This window comes from Alternaria arborescens (genome assembly GCF_004154835.1).
Source record: "Alternaria arborescens strain FERA 675 chromosome Unknown contig_12, whole genome shotgun sequence".
In the NCBI taxonomy this organism is placed as follows: domain Eukaryota; kingdom Fungi; phylum Ascomycota; class Dothideomycetes; order Pleosporales; family Pleosporaceae; genus Alternaria; species Alternaria arborescens.
The window spans coordinates 715,126-733,907 of NW_021167867.1; the positions used below are offsets into that span (position 1 = coordinate 715,126).

An 18,782-nucleotide genomic window follows, 5' to 3' on the forward strand; every position below is an offset into this window, starting at 1 on the left:
TTCCAATGTGTATAGACTCGCGCATGTCGGAGTGATGGACACACACAGTTGCAATGTTTTGTGTATCGATATATCTCCACGTAGAGCATGAGCGCAGATGTCAACACCAGAACCAGATAACCATACTCGGGGATACTGGATTCAAAGCGGGGTTGAAGACTGCACTGATTCTGGATACAAGATAGAGGAAACTTTCTCCAGGTAAGCAAAGGGCAAGCAAGTATCAGAATTTGTATCGAAATGACCAGGAAATGAGGCCTCCAGGACGCAAGTCTGGCGAGATGAAGGTTGCCTCCTCAGTCCATGATGCGCGCACACCAACCACCATATGAGCTTTCTTCAGGCGATGCACTCGTACGGTTTCGAGCTTACTACTACCGTGCTGGCATGTTTTGTTTCGCATGGTTGGCGGGGTAGCTAAATGCCCATTGTTATTTGTGCGCGGAGCCAACCTCTCGCGAGCTACGGAGCTTCCACAGCGTCCATGCAAACGAGTATTGCCTGACTGTCGTAGCTGCTATGTTACGTGCAAGGTTCCGACTGTGGTGAATATGTCTACACGGCTCAGGATCGCAGAAGGTCCAACTCGATTGGCCATGTTCCATCAGGGTCAACTCCACAGGTGGGGCGGAGTCAGATCTCGGTACCGGAGACGTAGCTAATGCGTTTCCTGCATCTACTAAGACCTAAAATCAGAGATATCATCCAAACCTTCCCATCGTGGACGATGCATGCGATGGACCAAAGATTCATGACACCCACCCTACTTTTGAAGTCTGGTAGTGCGTTTCGTGCTCGAACCGCTCGGTTGACTTGTAAGAACGTCAAGTAGGGAAGTTTAGCCTCATTGTTAGGCGCCGATCTCTCGATAGTGTTGGATCTGGACACGTGCAAGCGTATGGTTTTAGGCTACGGCACGCTATGCGTTTCCCCAGACAAGGGAAACCTGCATGCTAGACGTAGTTGTGACGTTTTTCGGACCCTGCAAATATGTTCCAGACGTCCACAGGTGGTGCGAAATACCAACGACACAAGAAGCGGAACCAAGTGCAGGTATTGCAACAGGCTGTACGAAGACACAAACGAGGTAAGACAGGATAAAACACAGCATCGTGCACTTGAAACACGACCTTGCCACGCCTAGGTGGTTTCACGGCCTGTGAGTCTTGGAAGGACCATTAGCTTTCAGACGAGAACTCAAAGCATGTGACTAGCCGTTTTTCCCGCCCGACAACGGTGCAGTCCGCAACGATAAGGAATCCCCGCGGAACGAATGGGACAGGTGCATGTTGGAGACACGGGTACCTGAGTGGAGGAGCGCACGACATTGTTGTCGACGCTCTTCTGGCCGGGACAGCTGCAGGAGGATTCGAAATCCCTGGCTAGACAATTGCGCCGTTGGCCTGCAAGACCGACGTGGCTGTCCATGTCCCGCTGAATTTTGGATATTCGATACTTCCCGCAGCACGGTGGCATGCACGCACGGTACCGTCGCGAGGTGTGTTGTCGCTGCAGAGGCCCTGGGCCTGACGAGATATGTTTTTTCCAGGCCATCGTCATCGAAGTGGCTCGTAGCCATGCGACCAGCTGAGAATGTTGGTCGAGAGATTGAGCTGTCCATGTCCTGGCCAGGCTGGGGCGCGTGATTGGCAGCTGGCTTGATGAGCGAAGCCCAGCTCCTGGGTGTGGGTGGCGTTCGGCGTTCGTGTCGAAGAGGCACTAGGCAGCTTTTAACGACAGGGCCTTTGAGCCGAGTTCATCGGCGCCGCCATGTCGAGATCGACCGGACGGCGTGGCAGAGTTTGGTTGTGGCAGACTTGTCGTGGTTCAGTGTTGGGCGGCGCAGGTCACAGACAGCGACGATGCCGTGGTACGGCATGGAGCACCGGGGCAGAAGCAAGGTGAATGTGCTATCGTAAAAGCAGTTACAGTCGCGCGACGGACAGGGCTGGCAAATGCCCGAAACAAAAGAAAGTTATTTTGGTGTGCCTGGTGGTGGGGATCGACATCAGCGAGGGTCGAGCCCACCAAACCAAGCCCTGAAGGCACGCCTGCACTGTGCAAGCCTGTTAGGAGTACGAGCGGATCGTCCCTTACATCACACACAGGCTGTGGCAGGGCATTCACAACCGGCGTCCTCGCTCGTTCCCACCTGCCTTCACATTCACATTCCTCCCCTTCGCCGTCCCTGACCTGACCTGACATCGCATTCACACCCACCCGCTCCAACGTTCGCGCCAAGAGCTACCCGTCGCCCCATCCAGCCCGCCCATCAATATGCAGCCCAACCGACCGTGCAGCCAGACTCCCGTATTCAGATAGCACGCATTATCGCTATCACGCACACACACGCACACGTCACGCCCGCGCCGCCCAACGCGACGGCCGCGACTCAACGCTCAACTGCATTTCTTTTCGACAGTCGCCGCTGCCCTGGCGCCCGCTCTCTCGCAGCTCCATGTGGCTGTTTGGGCGAAGACGCAGAAAGGCCGCTAAGTTCAAAGACGGACCCACTGAGGTTACAGACAGGAAGCGGCCTGTCGCAGAGCAAACCAACACGATTCAGACCAGCAATGGACCGCGACGAGGGTCCAGCCAGCGCCAGCGCCGCAGAAGGGGTAGTTCACGCTCCACTACCGCCTCGATGCGCGACGTTGAAAAGTCGCTTCCCGAGCCCGCCTTTGCGAAAGAGTGGCCCCCGTCGAGCGCCGAAGACATCACCGCCCTGCCCAACCAGCACCGCCTTGCTCACAGCCCGCACCTGCGCCCAATAACGCAGGAACATGCCGGCATCCCCTACAACTTCCACTCCTCGCACTCCCACCAAAGCCTGCCGCCCTCTGCAAAGGACCGTGGCAAGCTCCAGCGACCCCAGTCCATGCGCAGGGATCCGCCTACTGACTCTTCCCTGGTCCGCCGCAAGTCGAGCAAGAGGCGAAAAGAACATGATCACGTCCGCGAGGAGGAGATCCGCGCCATGTCATTCCCCATGCCTCAGAAACGTCCCGCTGCCAACTCTGGAGGCATGCTCCGCCGCGACAGCAAGAAGGTCAAGGGCGCCCTGAACCACCGCTTCGAGCGTCCCACGTCCAACGTATCGCTGCCCCTCGAAAACTCCATCCATTCATCCATGTCGGGCAATTCAGAGAACCGTGCTTTCCGCGTGAGTGCACTCGACATGTTCTCACCACGGCCAACCATCCGCGTCTCCGTCGGCTCCAATCACTACGGCAGTGACCGCATGTCACCAAACACCTACAGCGAAAAGTCCACACGTCGACCCATTAGCAGCAGTGCAGACGAGAAGGCGAGCAGGAGGACAAGCCGCATCGATGACCTCGCCGACGAACTTGATGCCGGTGCCCTACGCGATATTCTAGAACGAGACAAGAGACGGAGAGAAAAGAAGGCCAAGGCTGATCAGGAGCGGTTACGGAGAAGACTAGAACGTCGTGCAGAGAAACAGAATGCCATTGAAGCAAGAGGAACGCCTGCCACTCCCCGCAAGGAGGGTACAGGCATGGTTGGTCTTGGTATCGAGCGCGAGGCGCCTGCTCCCATGGAAGACGTCCGCCCATCTACACCACCTCAGCCGCAGCGGCTGAACATGCCTGTCACGCCTCGTACTAATGACAACACCCAGCTGCCGACACCGCTGGAAAGCCCTACTGAAGAGCCTGTAGTATCTAATGCTCGGGAAATTCGTTACTCAAAAGGCAGTGCTTCCGCACACGTACACACCCGCGGCCCATCCAACGCCTCGATTCTACCCGAGCTCATCTCGGAGAAGCTCGCAAACGATATGCCTGTAGACTCTATTGAGCATGGACCCGATCCCACTCGAAGCGGCTCGCTGCATCCCATTGACACCACCGATACCTTTGCCACTTCAAAGCCGGGCTCTTCTACGCGCCGGCGTAGCTCAGAGGGCAGACGCATGGGTGTATTTGCATCACTATTCCGACGAGGGAAGCGCAACTCGCAAGAACAAGCACGACCCACGCCATCCGAGATCTCCTTTTCCAACACTTCGCGCGAGTCCATGTCTCGCCAACCTCTCCCAGCTCATTTGGTTGGAACTGCACCTCCTACTCAACCTATCCAAATTCGGAGACCTTCCAGCGTACCCCGACGGACAATGTCCAAATTCAGAGAGGATCTTCCAGAATTTCCTCTATCACCCCCAGATTCACGCGTGCAGTCACCAGAAGTCCCCTCGACGAGCATCATTGCTGCCCGCCGAAGAAGCCAACATCTTTCAGACCTCCAGGTTGGGTCGCTTCCCGGAGATCGATCTGATTCTCCTGTCAGTCCAGGTGCACCCATCAACGTCATGTCACAATCGCTCGCCTCAGTCGACTCCGAGGGATCTTGGCTCTCTGGCCGACCACCAAAGCGATCGTCAAACAGATCGCAGATGCGCTCTAGTCTGACGTCTTCTGCCCCGCTACGGAACGACGATTTTAATGCGTCCTACGAGGAGTTGGGCATGGCCGATGATGAATACTTCAAGAGATTGACTCCGCTGCCAGACCACAGAGGCCGATCCCCTTATGCAAGCGATGATCGGGGACGCAAGGCTAGCAGCACGCTTATGACGCTAGATGCTGCGGCTGAGTCCGACGAGGAGGTTGCGCCTCCATCCGAAGACCTGCCACCTGCTCAAGAAGGAGAATTCGTCCAGAACAGTGTCGGTCGTCAGCCTACCATTATCCACCGCCGGCCCCGCGTCAAGTCTACTGAAGGCCTTCTCAGCATGTTTCTAGACGACACGGAGGATACATCATCCAAAGTTGCCGATGTTGGGCAAGAGTCACCAGACTCGGGTTCACCAACTTCGCCAACGTCGGAGGAACCAGTGCTGGTACAGCGCGCTAAGAGCGTCGATCTCGGTAAAGGCCATGGTCACGTTCGTCACCTCAGCGCTGGTTCCGCAAGACTTCTAGATATCCAGAAGCGATCGGGTACACCAGTACACGGCCGGTCGCCCAGGATGTCTGAGCAGGAGTAAAACACCAGTTCCTAACGATTGATTTCTTCCAGGAACATGCATGCATGCCAGCCACGCCATTCATTTTGCTTTCCTTTGTATCTTGTCACTCCTTTACATTTCCTTACACGTCTCTCCCCTAACTACAGCCACTCATTCGAATTTCCTTACCTGTTTGTTGCTTTTTTCTGGCTTGGCTGCATGTGTTCCTGGACCAATCGACGGTTCGGACGGACGTGCTCCCTCGGATTACTCCACTGGATTTGGATCATCTTCCAGACTGCATGCATAGCGTGGCGTTGGCATTTGTTTCAAAGTTTTTTTTTCTGCGTGATACCACAAGCTGCCTGGGGCTGCTTCTGTGATACCCTCTTTTCGGGTTGTGTTCTTTTGGGCGTGTAAGGAAATATCTGTAGTATATAGACGGGCTTGAAGCCTGGATTTGGGTCATATGGACTGCCACATTGTATAAGGTTTAGTCAGGGCAGATACCACGAGCATGGCGTCGAGAAGATGCTGCGTTCACCACTCTTTATGAAGAGAACTTAGTTTAAATCAGCTGTATCAGCTTTGTATATTCTCACATTGGATCTCGAATAAGCCTTTCAGCGTTCTGTGACGTAGTGCGCACGTGTTTGAGCGATTCCACGTGGTGCTGCTAGGGTGCATGCAAGGGGTCGCAGTAACTCTAGAATGCGTCGCGCAACACAGAGCAGACTGCTACATGGCTATAGTGTACATGACAGCCAAGTTTGCCCCGTTGTTGTCTTCGTTGACCGTATCCGGTATTGGAGGCTGTACACAGGAGGCATGTTGCCGTCGCCTTGCCTAACGAAGAAGGCAGACCCTGGTGGGGCAAATCGGGCGGTCGGGCAAGCACGTCATCTATCATGGCAGCCCCTCTGCGGCGCAAGTGTACAGTAATCCGCGCTTTATCATCATAACGCCAAACCTAAGAACCCTTTAGAAACCCTACTCCGTCGACCATCCCAAATACACACAAATCCTTGATATTGTAAGTAACGCCTTCCCTATCTCCGCTCACATTCCCCGGCATCTCTACGAGTCTTCGATTTGCGCAGGGACTCGAACGGCTTTGCCGAAAAATAAGCGCATCAGAATTGTTATCGGCAACGGCGGCCAGTTCAGTCCATCAGCCGAGTTCTTTGAAATCGTCCTTCCCCTGCTGTCTAACCACGCTTCTACATATACTATGTTTGCGCCGTCGTCTTTCAGAGCTACCAGAACACTGCTCACATCTGCGCGCCTGCAAACAGCTATCAACCCCACATCCACCGCAAACCTCTACCGACCACTCTTCACCCAGAAGTTCTTTCACAACACCGCCAAAATGAGCGAAGACCACAAGGGCGTACACAACCTCAAGAAGTAAGTTGACTTGCTGTCGCATCTCACATGCGATGCACGACGTCATATCCGCTGAACATGTACTAACGTGACGGCATTGTAGCAAGGAGCAGTTCGAGGAGGTCATGGCAGTCAAGGACAGCCTCATGGTCGTCGACTGCTTCGCGACATGGTGCGGCCCTTGTAAAGTGATCGCTCCCCAGGTCGTCAAGTAAGTTCTGCCCTGCCGTGAAAACCACCCGCCGCTAACCGTTCGCAAGGTTCTCTGAGAAGTACCCCAACGCGCGCTTCTACAAGCTCGACGTCGACGAAGCCTCCGACGTTGCAGGTGACCTCGGTATCCGCGCCATGCCTACCTTCATCCTTTTCAAGAACGGAACCAAGGTCGCCGAGGTCGTTGGCGCCAACCCCAAGGCTCTCGAGACCGCTATCCAGAACAACATCGATGCATAGAGCGCACAATCGAAGCCGCCCCGCAAATACAGACGATCGCATCCAGCACCAGATTAGGCTTGGACATTGAATAGAGGGATACTGTTTTGTTGAGGGTCAAATCATGGGCAGCAGGTGGCCGAATGGAATTATGATAACGTTTTTCAAATACCAACCGCTACATTCTCACATGTCACAAACCCAACTTGGACTTGCTCAATGATTGACTCGCGCGCCTGCTCAAGAAAACAAAAAGTCGATACATTGTTAACCATTCTGACACTGGCGTGGTGGCATCGGCAATAGCGCACTGGAAACCTCGTTTGCAGTCTGTTTGAAGAGAGAGTGAATTCGACAGCATTCTGAGCGGTATGCGATGCGCATGCATTCGGAAAAGAAAACTGAAGATTCACAAGCTCTTAATCCATGCCCAAACCTCTTCCGCACCTCTTTCCCACTCAATATGATTCTGCAAATGATGCGCTAACCCTTTCACAACTTTGAATACAACACCGCCCCGTTCTTCATCACCGTTTTCCATGACGCGCACATCATACTTGCTGATACCATCTAATTTTCCAGATTTGACGCAATCGCGCAACGCAGCACGGTAACGTTTCGCTGCATCAAGTAATACTGATGGTGTGCAGAGGACGTCTAACTCTTCCGCTAGAACCAAAAATCGTGGCATAACAATAGTTCCGCTTCCATCTTCGTTAGTCGAATGTTGCAACTTCCATCCTGTAATAGACTTGAGTACGTCTGGTCCAGTCACAAAAGGGAAGAGTGCTTGCATCGGCCAGCCCATAGATTCGTAGGGGCTGAGAAGGCGTTCCAGATCTTTGACGACGGAAGTCGGTGTTGAGGGTGAGAAGAAGGCGTCATGAACCTGCTTCGTTGTCGCTAAAACGTATCTTGGGTGCATGAAACGGTAGAGCAAGTTCAGCGGCGCAGAAAGAGCCCAGAATTTATAGCATGTCCACCTGTTTTCCAGTCAGTACCCACAAGTTACACCAGCGCAGAGATGGACTTACGATCCGAATCCTGGTACCGCAGCAAACATACAGAAACCCTGGACCCTCAACAACCCTCTGCTAAGCACCCACTGGCTCAGTGCTCCACCCGCCGAATGCGCGATCAACACGACACTAATCTTCTCCGCAACTTTTCTCCGCTCACCCTCGAGTCTCTCGGCTTCCTTAACGCCTGCTACAAGGTCTTCTGCAATGCAACCTCGACTTGTGAAATACATCTTCCAGAAGCCAGGATACCAGCTGCCACCATGTCCACGATAGCTCACAGCATAGCAAGGATATCCACGAGATGAGAAGAAGAGCATATATGAAATCCAGATAGCGGCGCAGCCGAAGCCGCCATGGGCGAAGAAAAGGGGTGGTTTGGTGGACGGGGATCGAGGGAGGGCTGAAAGGAGCTCGAGGGAACCGGACGGGGTTGAGATGTCGGTTCTTCTTATACCATCTGGCACTCGTGTGGGAGGCGGTGGGTTGGGATTTGGCGCGCGCCATTGCAAGGCGAAGGGTCCGAACGGCATCTTGATCTTTCTACAAGCGAGAACAATGTGTCGGATGTTTCAATGAACAATGCTTATATTCACGAGAAACAGCGAGTGAATGATGTTTGGCCTTCTTGCATGCGATCACAGCACTAGTGTTAGTAATGCTTATGTCAATGTCATTTATGTGCGTAACGGCTATTCAGCCGCACACGCTGTAGCCTAGGCAAAGTGAACGGTGGCATTGTAAGATTTGACGCTAAATTGGGTTCGGGGATTCCAGTGGGGAGCATATCGCTACTTTCAGGATCGGGTGTGATCGCATGATGCATGCTTGTATTTGTGCATATGGAACTGGAAGGTGAGGTTTCAGAGTTTGGGTCAAAGAAGAAGGCGAATTCATGATGCTGGTGGGGTCGTATCAGGTCGTGGGAACACCACTGGATACTTCATCGTTTTTGCAACTTGTATTCATGTAAATACATTATCGTTCGGTCTTCTTGATCTTTCTGTTGTTTTCGAGCCTGGTTCGACCCGAAATACAGAAGGGGTTGTGGTGTGCGAAGACACTGGTCGTATGTACATGGTATGGCGCTTTTGCACTAGCATCTTCTTCGACGCATCTCGCGCTGCTGTTCAACTTTTAATTCTCCGCAGTCTCAATAATTGCCAAACCATATCAGTTGTTCGAATGCAGTTTCCTTGTTAGCCAGCGTTCTTCATTGGTCTTTCTGCTGGCGCCCAAACTCTCGGCCCCGACGAAAGGGGTTGTGACCTTTCATCCAGCGCCTGACGCGATCCCGCTTTGAATCACTACGTTGCATACCTGAGACCATCTGCAAGCCGCCGAGAGCTGGCTGGTACATGTCAACGCTAATGGTTGGTACACGCTCAGGTGTGCCGTAGTGTTCAGGCATAGTTGGCTCGTATGCAAGAACAGGCACGTGCGAGTTGGAGATGATGTCGGGTTGTGAATGTTTGTAATTTGGCTTAATTGCGGATTTAGGGTGGGTCAGAGCATTGGCAGCTGCGGAGTGTCGTTCCGGAACGGTCAGACATGATTCTTGAAACTGTGTATCGACTTGCTGCGGTTCATATTCATCGTAAAAGTTTTCAGGGAGATAGGAATCCGGCTCGATGACAGGAAGGTCTTGATCAGAATCATACTCGGGTGGTGGTGCGGGTAGTGGGTGGTCTGATCGGAGATAGTCTTCTGTTGTCGGCCGACGTATGATGCTGCGTTTATTGTTATGCATAGCACCTGCTGACGGTCCTTCAATGTATTGACCGTGTATCGGATATGGCGGTGATTGAAGGACGTCCTGATCTCTTCTACTCCCAGCGAGTATTGACTTAACATACTTGTTATGGTCGGGCATGTCGGTGGGATGCTGTTGTTCCGTAGACCTCATGTCGCACATGAAAGTATCGTATGTGTATGACAATGGTTGTGGCTGGCTGATGATGTTCTCCACAGCAGTTCCAAACTGACTTTGTGGGCCAGTTTCATCTTCAGGACTATCATTCCATGGATATCGGTTTGTGCACACAGTCGGCCTTGTGATATCAGAGAACGGTGGCGATGGTCGCGGCCTTGGTGGTGTGTATACGGGCGAAGAATTATTTGAGCACTTCATCCGCGAGGTCGTACTAGGACGTGACAAAGGAGATGAAACTCTCGCTGCTGATGTCGTGTGGATTGAATCCATGACCTGTGTGACTTACTCAAATAACCTGTCACTGTTTTGCAGTGATGAAAGCTACAGATTCGACCTACGAATCTGCTGAGTTAAGGCTGGACGATTGCTTGTCTGGTTGAATAACAACTTGGTAGTGGAGACTAGATGTATCGTAAGGTGACGTAGCACAGTAAAGGCATCGTGAAAGCCTAACATGCTCATGGTGTAGACAAAGCAATCCATTACTGTGAATAAAGTAACGCGACTTGCAGGCGCCCGATCTAGCAGATTCACTTTACTGCAATGCTGTCAATACCTGAACAACGGTTCGCTAGGTATGACCATCAATATGAAGAATCTGTCACATCCTGACATTATGCGCTTGTTCCGAGTCTAAGCGCCAGCGGCTGAGCTTTCAAAGACCGGCAGACGCTGAATGTTCCATTTTAGTATTCACAAGTTGCTTGTACCCTGATGCATGTCTTTTGGACCTACGAAAAGGGGACGTCGTCAACTCCGTCTTCTGCCGTCTTACCCAAGTCTACACCTAGCCGCCATGTACTCACCACTCATTCAAAATACTGAAAATGTCCGTTATACTATACCGGCACCTGCTACCAGCAGCCGATGGGATAACGCTCGAGAGTACAGGCGGAGAGTACAGCGAGCGCCTCAAGTCGATCCTCACTTTGATAGTTCTATCATAGATGCAGAGCAACATGCCGAGTTTTGGGTACGGAAGCTTGTCCTAGCCATGGTCAATCTCGAGAACATCAAAGATCCCGCAGACTCGAGCGCAGCCAAGTTATTTCGTCCGGAAGCGTACGACTCCCTACTCCTCGAAGCAACATGTCGTGAGATCTTCCTAGCGTTGATCGACCGGTGCAAGAATGGCTTCCGAGGACCATCGCAATTCAATAAAGCGCTAAAACCTCACCGAGGCCTCGAAGTTGATGCTGATGCGACATGCGCACAACGTTTGCAGAACGTAGTGAACGCACTGCTATGGAATAAAAGAGTCGCGAAAGACGTGTTATTCGAAGACTGGAAGATCCGATTACTGGTGAACCACCCTTTGGCTTATGATAGAGAGAAGGATTCGCAGAAGGGCTCGAACGATCAGCGAAGAAGACGACTAGAATCTGAAAGAGAGAAGCTGCGGAGAACTGAAGAGGAGCTTCTCGCTTATCGCTCGGATTTGAAAGGATCGTAGTGGCGACAGCAGAGGGGTGGAGGGGCGGATGCAGGTGCGGTAGGACGCCCGGGTATCTCGGTATGTCTGGACTACGATTATCAGTAACGACGCAAACAGCTTGATGTAGTCAACACCGGAAGCAACTGTTATCTACCAAAAAAGCATTTCTAGGCGTACACCATGTTTCGTAGGTTTGCCAACCGTCAGCAACGTGGGCCTAGGTCTTCACCGTGTCTATGTGGTGGAAGGCGAAGGTGGTTGCAATAGCTCGAGAGCAGTCTTGATGGCCATCTCATACTGGGAAATTTGCGCGAGTACCGTGTAGGTGAAGTTGCAAATGCTTTTGAGTCGCTGTACAGGTGGGCGGGTGAGAGAAGTTTACACCAGTCAAAAGCTGCTTAGCTGAGCGGGGTGTGCTTGGCGCTCACAGGCTGAGGGTGCGACTTGCTTCGTCCTTCATTCTCGACCCTCAAAGCTGCTATGGAACCTTTTTTCCTTTCTGCATCTGGCTTCATACCTGTCCATGGTATAGCGTTTGTTCATGTCAGATATATGAGAATGACAATCTTGCCTACTTCACCAGCGTTGAGTGTTCACTGAGAGTCTACTGCGACGATACCCAATGATCTCTTACACATTCAGGGGTGGGGCCTGGGTAAAGATACTCTTTCGCATTTTCTTGGGCAATGCGCACGCGACTTGTATCTTCTGCGCAAGGGTTGCCACATTGCTTGATGAGGAAGGTCGCGGTATAGAGTAGGGATGTCAAGATATTGTCAGATCTTGGATCTTTTACAGCCTTGGATTGCTATCAGGTGGCCAACAGCCCCTCTACATCTCTTTGACACGTTTCATTGGATATTACGTGCTTGGCCTGGCGAAGTGGTGCTTGCCAAGGTCAGGTTGCAAACGTTCAAGAATGGCGCAGGCTTAGTATCGCTCGGCGCCAACCGCATATCCGGATACCCAAGAAATCCAAGAAAGCAGGATGAAATTCGAGCGAGTACCGAACGTCGTCCAGAGAAGATTATCTCTGGGCGATCAGGGTAGTGGAAGGGTTGTTTGGTGCCGAGAACGTCGTGAATGGGAATACGGTTCCACGACTTTGCTGAATGAGGCAGCTCGAAAACGAAAGGAATAAGGCGTAGAGACTTATATAATGAGTATCTAACAGTGACCCGGACAGCTCTATCGTATTCTCACTTGTCGCCATGTCTACAGGCGCCAACCTGGAGATAGTTGATGCCGCTCTGGCAAATGTGCACGCCCCTCACAACAACACAAGGGGCAGTGTGAGTCTGGAAAAGCAAGACAAGTTTGTGTCGACTTCTGAGAGCCTTCTTGGCCCTAATGGCGAGCAATACCCTACCGATGAAGACTGGCAACAGCTCCGCCGCGTATATGGCAAAGTCAACTGGATGAGTACGCGCATTTTCTTTACGAGGCTTTGTGTAGCATGTGCTAACGTCCGAAACTACTATTAGTCTACATCATTGGTATTGTTGAGATGTGTGAGCGTTTTGCCTACTACGGAACCACCGCGGTATTTGTCAACTTCATTCAGAGAGACCTGCCTACTTCAGGACCTTTCCCGGAAGCAGGCGCTGCAGGTGATGGGCAGCCTGGTGCACTTGGAATGGGCCAGCGCGCTAGTACTGGCCTCGTCCAATTCAACTCCTTCTTCTCCTACATCATGCCCCTAGTCGGTTAGTATGCTCTGTGTCGAAGGGCAAACATCGTACTAAATCCTTTCTCTAGGCGGATGGGTTGCAGATGAATACTGGGGAAAATTCAAAACGATCTATTTTGCGATTGGAGTCGCAACCCTCGGACATGTCTTGATCATCATCGCCGCGATCCCTCAAGTTATGGGTCCAAACCCCGAAGGAGCTCTTGCCTCATTCATCCTAGGATTGATCTTGTTTGGAACCGGCGTGTAAGTCTCACTATAACGAGTACTTATAAGATACATACTGACTTCGTCAAATATAGGGGCTTCTTCAAGTGCTGCATATCTCCATTGATTGCGGAGCAGTACGAGGCCAGCCACCCGCGAGCTTTCATTCGCACCGAACCAAACGGAGAACGAGTCATCGTCGATCCAGGGATCACCTACTCCCGAGTTTACATGCGCTACTACCTTCTGATCAACGTTGGAGCACTTGTCGGTCAAGTTTCCATGGGTAAGCAGTTTATTAATTCATTGTACGTTGTCTAGAAGCTCACCTCCGATGCAGTGTACGCGGAGAAATACGTCGGGTTTTGGCTTTCTTTCACATTGCCAACCATTCTCTTCGCCCTCTGCCCACTTCTGATGCTTGCTTTCAGTAAGCATTATGTCAAGAAGCCTCCGCAGGGTGACGTGCTTGTCAAGTCAATGAGAACGTATGGCTTGGTTCTGAAAGGGCGCTTCTCGCTCAATCCTGTACGAACGTGGAAGAACCTTTCTGATCCAAACATCTGGGATGCTGCGAAGCCAAGCAAGATCGCAAACAAACCAGCATGGATGACCTTCGATGATGCGTGGGTGGAGGAAGTTCGACGTGGCATCAAAGCATGTCAAGTATTCTTCTGGTTGCCGATCTTCTGGCTGCCTTATGGCCAGATGTGAGTCTCGATACTGTCTGAGATATGAGCCAAACCGGCGCTGACCCTCTTCAAGGACTAGCAACCTAGTTTCACAGGCGTCTACTATGAAACTTAACGGTGTACCAAACGATGTAGTGCACAATCTGGTAAGAACTCCGACGTATGAATTTCGTATCAGCAGACACATACTGACTCCGTATACTAAAGAATCCGTTCACGCTGCTCATTTCCATCCCGATCTTCGACAAAATTATTTATCCAAGACTTGCTCACTGGGGTATCAATTTCACTCCCTTGAAGAAGATCCAAGCCGGTTTCGCCTGTGCCATGCTCTCCATGGTTGTTGCGGCAGTCATTCAGCACTTTATCTACCAAAAGTCGCCATGTGGAGAATTTCCAACAGATTGCGACCAGCCACCCGACCTTTCGGTCTGGACTCAGGTTCCAGCCTATATCCTCATTGCATTTTCGGAGATCTTCGCATCGATCACTGGATTAGAGGTAAGACCTAGAGTGTATGATGTGCATTCGAGGCATGTGCTGACTTCGGATCTCCAACCTTGCAGTACGCGTACACAAAAGCACCGAAGAATATGCGCTCGTTGGTTACAGGCATGTTTTGGTTTACCCATGCCTTCTCTTCTGCCATTGCCCAAGCCTTCGTACCATTGGCTGGTGACCCACTCCTTGTATGGCTGTACATGAGTATTGCCATCTTGACATTCCTCGGTTGGGTGGGTTTCGCCTGGACCTTCAGAACATTGGACAAGGAGAACGATATGCTTGACAAGCTTCCTGAAGGTGGCTTCCAGTCTAACGCTGAGTACGCCGCGGCGAAGACTGAGAATGCCGAAAGAGCCTGATCTTGCGATCTGGACTCCGAATTGGATTTCGTTGTTGGATCTATACGAGCCCGAGACTAGTGAAGATGAGCTCCACGAGCTGTGTATAGCGCCACGTAGCCTGAGTAGGGCATCAAACTTAACAACGAGACGTAATGTGTTGGTTAGATAATCCCGCTAGGTCGTGTTATACGAACACGCAGATAGCCGCCCGTTGCACGATATGTTCTCGAACCAGCCCCTTTTGTTCGCACCATACCAAAATCTGCACGCTCTCGCGCTTGTTCATCTCTTCGCAACTATCATAACGAACTCTCTTCCAAGCAACGAGATATGACACATGTCATCTAGCCGTAATGTTCATGTTCAATGAAGAGTTTGGAAAGTACATCTCGATAGTGAAAGTCTTCTAATATGAGTTGCACATCGTATCTACTGCGGCTGTGCGTCGCATCTTTACTGATATGCTCCCTAAACTCCCTTACTACGTCATCGAACGTTGCGCGCTCATGGCTTGCGCCCTTGACGATAGGGATAAAGCAGACCACCAGAGGTCCAAGGCTGAACAGGCATGCGATTCGACCCGGGAGAAAAAATACAAACAGTTTAGCGGCATTCAAGCAGATACGTGTTTAGCTTGATGAGCCGGGAAAGAATAGAATAGAAGATATTGTAGGCCTTGCAAAGGCCGAAAGAGATGTGTCGAAAGACGATGACGTAACCATAGGCAAGGAGCATAGCATGTATATATCACAACAAGGGCTCTGGATGATGACGATGAATTCGATTCTGAGGATGTAAAGGCGATGGTCAGAGCTGACAAAAAGGAAGTCGCCGATAAAATCACGTTGCCTTACCCACCCGCTCCGCGGCCACCGATACCCTCACGGTCGCAGCCGCACTCGGGGTTTTCGCACTTTATGTCCGCCACCACGGACGAGACTTCGTTGTCCGATGAGTATCGAAAATACCGAAGGCGAAATTAAAATGGGCGATGAGTTTGAAAAGTCTCTTGGAACGTTGCGTTCCTCTTTCTCACACGCAGATTAGAGTGTGGAGCGGGAGCCGCCTTCCTTGTGGTGTTCTTTCTAGAGCGCCAGAGCTTAGAAAGCAGCATGTGCACAGAGATACGATTCTTGATATGCATAGTTTTACCTTTCTTGAGTCAACTACATGATAAGCTATTTGCCGCCTATCTTTCCAGTTCGCTACGTCAAGATTTATTTCCGAACATATACGTCAATTGCGGCGCTCTCTTGGGGAAAGCGCGGTCTCGGGGAGCAAGGCGCCAGCCATCGGTAGATCGAAAACTCTCTAGCTTTGACCCACCGTCGCATCTCCCGTCACAAGCATTCAAAAAGTTCCAGTTTTAAAGCATAGCGTTCGGTTATGTATCGGAGACTCTTAATATCCGATGATGGCTCGGGGACGTCACGGAGAAGAAGCTCATCACAATTTCTTACATTTCTGAAAGTCTGCGACATCATCTCCTGACCTCATCTCTGCATTGCTTGCCATTTCCCTTTCCTCGATGGCATTCTTCTTACAGTACAGAGCTATACAGCGACATGTGAAGGAAGAGCTACAACGTGTAACTGAAGTTCCAGATCCATTGTCAGCACGCTTTTCCGACGGAGCACACGAATTGGGAGATTTGGAGTCACCCGGTAAGCCGAACAAAGGTGAACCGTACACACGGATCCCAGGTATCACGTTGAGGGAAGATGGTAACAGCCAGCTCTATTACCAGGTTGACTGGAGCGGACCCGATGACCCATTCAACCCCAAGCACTTCTCGACCCTACACCGTATCTTTGCGACACTACTCGTATGCCTCGTCGCTTTCGTTGCGACCCTTGCATCTTCTATCGACTCTGCTGTGCTCACTAGAGCGACTGCCGACTTTGGAGTGTCAGAAGTAGCGGAATCATTGGCCACTGCGCTTTTCTTGGTAGGGTTTGGCTTTGGTGCCTTGCTCCTATCTCCCCTTTCTGAGCTTCTGGGAAGATATCCTGTCTATCTTGGCTCCCTTTTCGTTTTTGCCTGCTGGACGCTTGGGTCTGCGCTAGCACCAAACTTTGGCGCTCAGATTGTCTTTCGATTCCTAGCTGGGTTCTCAGCGAGTACTCCCTTGACGGTTGCAGGTGGCTCCGTGGGTGATCTGTGGAGTCCAGTGGAGAAGACATTCGCCTTCCCACTGTTTGCGATACCCGCATTTGGTGGACCAGTTCTTGGTAAGTTTATTATGCTCGTATTATCCCTATGAATACGATCTGCTCCTTGTTGGTTTTACTAACCAAATGCAAAACAGGTCCTGTGATAGGTGCATACATTGGCTACGAGCAAGACATCAACTGGAGATGGACGGAATGGATAACCCTTATTCTGATCGGAGTTACGTTCACACTTATCTTGCTCTGCAAAAGAGAGTCATTCGCACCTCGCCTACTGCACTATAAAGCACAGCACTTCCGGAAACTTACAGGCAATCAACAGTTCAAGACCGCGACTGAAGCATCGCATGGCTCCATCGGTGAGCTCTTGTCTAGGTCTTTCACTCGGCCTTTTCTTCTCTGCACACAGCCGATTGTAATGGCCTTTACACTTTATTTGATGATTGTTTACATCATTTTGTTTACGTTTCTAGACGGGTATGTGCCTCTTGAATGTTTCAGGTTGCGGCGTAGGGCGTGAATCGCTGACTTTCTTTCAGTTACCCCTACATCTTTGCGGAAACTTTTGGTATAAATGAGGGACTATCCAATATCTGCTTTGTTGGATTGTTCGTCGGAATCGCCCTTTCGGCGCTCCTTGTTCCAATAGCCTACCACAAGACTGTGCGACAACTTGAGGAAGACGGAGACGATGGATCTGGCAAGGCTATACATCGCGAGTCGAGATTGTTCTTTGCCATGATTGGAGCGCCTACATTACCTATCGGACTCTTCTGGATGGGTTGGACTGACTATGTAAGTATACCATACGCGTCCTCCGGTCGTGCTGTATATACAAGTCTAACAAATGATAGGCTTCCATTTCAATATGGTCACCCTTGGCAGCATCATTGCTTGTCGGCTTTAGCAACATTTGTATCTTTATGTCAGCATACATGTACATCATTGACAGTTACGAAGCATATGCAGCATCAGCCTTGACATTTGTCGCCTTGGTCAGATACGTTGCAGCTGGTGGCATGACAGTTGTCGGCATTCCCATGTACAGAAACCTGGGGACTCACTGGACCTTAACTTTGCTTGGTATCATTAGCGTTCTCGCGCTGCCCATTCCGTATGTACTATACCGCTTCGGACCGAGTCTCCGGAAGCGCAGCAAGTGGGCAGTATAAGTAGATTGAGGAGGGACGATAGCATTGTTGTTGCGCCCTATCAGACTGTATAGAAGCAATGTTTTTTCAGTTCGATACTGGTGAGCAGAAACAATGGAAGAATAGAACGCCTTTGGTTCATCGTGCAGCTGTACTGCCTCCGGCGACCCACTACCACTATAAGGGGTGCTTGTTAATCCTGCTGCTGGTGTTTCGGCGAGTTGTCAACTCAACCGCTCCTGAACGTGCCTCCGGATTCTTATACATCAGTCTTTACGACTACTCTACGCGACTACCCTAACCGCAAACAGCACTGAAACGACTCTTCAGACGCGATGTTGTCTCCAAGTTTGGGAGAGACGCGTCGTGGCCTTACGATATAATTGAGGTTGTTTGTGTCGAAGACAAGGAGAAAGGTACTACTGGATACTCAGGTTTGGAAGAAAATATTGCTGGCGATAAGAAGAAAGCTAGCGTTGGAAATTGCTCGTGAAGGGATCCAACCTACTTGAGTTGGAATCACGATTCCCCTTATGATGTTGGTAAAGGGGAGGGTGCGCTTCTACCGTCGCATGGGACAAGTCAAACGCATACAAGCACAAACCCCATGGTCGAAAAGCCCTACCATGTGACTCACCACTCAACATGTGAAAGAAATCGGTCCCTTTAGAGAGATTATCGCTTCCCGGACCCGATTCTCATGATGCTCGGAGCCCAACGCGCGTCTTGTATCGCAATATCCGTGCAAAGTTCATTTCAAATAACGTTTTCTTCAACTCACGTCCTCTTAACAATTTACCGAGTCAACTCCCCTCCGCCGATCACTGCAGAAAGCAGTAGCATTTCCGT

General features: G+C 51.0%; 7 protein-coding genes across 7 annotated transcripts; 5 read left to right on the forward strand and 2 right to left on the reverse strand.

Moving 5' to 3' along the window:
* Positions 1 to 2,458: 2,458 nt before the first annotated feature.
* Positions 2,459 to 5,011, forward strand: AA0111_g6040 (hypothetical protein; the record flags this gene model as incomplete). The annotated part of the gene is made up of 1 exon (XM_028652220.1): positions 2,459 to 5,011. The coding sequence occupies one exon, from the start codon at positions 2,459 to 2,461 to the stop codon at positions 5,009 to 5,011; it is 2,553 nt and encodes an 850-aa protein (XP_028506433.1).
* Positions 5,012 to 6,203: 1,192 nt separating this feature from the next.
* On the forward strand, positions 6,204 to 6,811 carry AA0111_g6041 (hypothetical protein; the record flags this gene model as incomplete). Its single annotated transcript, XM_028652221.1, has 3 exons — positions 6,204 to 6,379; positions 6,462 to 6,569; positions 6,619 to 6,811. The coding sequence occupies 3 exons, from the start codon at positions 6,204 to 6,206 to the stop codon at positions 6,809 to 6,811; spliced, it is 477 nt and encodes a 158-aa protein (XP_028506434.1).
* A 388-nt stretch (positions 6,812 to 7,199) lies between these two features.
* Positions 7,200 to 8,342, reverse strand: AA0111_g6042 (hypothetical protein; the record flags this gene model as incomplete). The annotated part of the gene is made up of 2 exons (XM_028652222.1): positions 7,200 to 7,773; positions 7,825 to 8,342. 2 exons carry the CDS (start codon positions 8,340 to 8,342, stop codon positions 7,200 to 7,202), a joined length of 1,092 nt encoding a protein of 363 aa, XP_028506435.1.
* A 680-nt stretch (positions 8,343 to 9,022) lies between these two features.
* On the reverse strand, positions 9,023 to 9,940 carry AA0111_g6043 (hypothetical protein; the record flags this gene model as incomplete). The annotated part of the gene is made up of 1 exon (XM_028652223.1): positions 9,023 to 9,940. The coding sequence occupies one exon, from the start codon at positions 9,938 to 9,940 to the stop codon at positions 9,023 to 9,025; it is 918 nt and encodes a 305-aa protein (XP_028506436.1).
* A 598-nt stretch (positions 9,941 to 10,538) lies between these two features.
* AA0111_g6044 (hypothetical protein) lies at positions 10,539 to 11,195 on the forward strand (the record flags this gene model as incomplete). The annotated part of the gene is made up of 1 exon (XM_028652224.1): positions 10,539 to 11,195. The coding sequence occupies one exon, from the start codon at positions 10,539 to 10,541 to the stop codon at positions 11,193 to 11,195; it is 657 nt and encodes a 218-aa protein (XP_028506437.1).
* Positions 11,196 to 12,388: 1,193 nt separating this feature from the next.
* AA0111_g6045 (putative peptide transporter ptr2) lies at positions 12,389 to 14,629 on the forward strand (the record flags this gene model as incomplete). The annotated part of the gene is made up of 8 exons (XM_028652225.1): positions 12,389 to 12,599; positions 12,662 to 12,883; positions 12,936 to 13,113; positions 13,170 to 13,360; positions 13,415 to 13,784; positions 13,840 to 13,912; positions 13,974 to 14,267; positions 14,333 to 14,629. The coding sequence occupies 8 exons, from the start codon at positions 12,389 to 12,391 to the stop codon at positions 14,627 to 14,629; spliced, it is 1,836 nt and encodes a 611-aa protein (XP_028506438.1).
* A 1,510-nt stretch (positions 14,630 to 16,139) lies between these two features.
* On the forward strand, positions 16,140 to 17,954 carry AA0111_g6046 (putative efflux pump; the record flags this gene model as incomplete). Its single annotated transcript, XM_028652226.1, has 4 exons — positions 16,140 to 16,842; positions 16,920 to 17,259; positions 17,322 to 17,577; positions 17,637 to 17,954. The coding sequence occupies 4 exons, from the start codon at positions 16,140 to 16,142 to the stop codon at positions 17,952 to 17,954; spliced, it is 1,617 nt and encodes a 538-aa protein (XP_028506439.1).
* Positions 17,955 to 18,782: the final 828 nt, after the last annotated feature.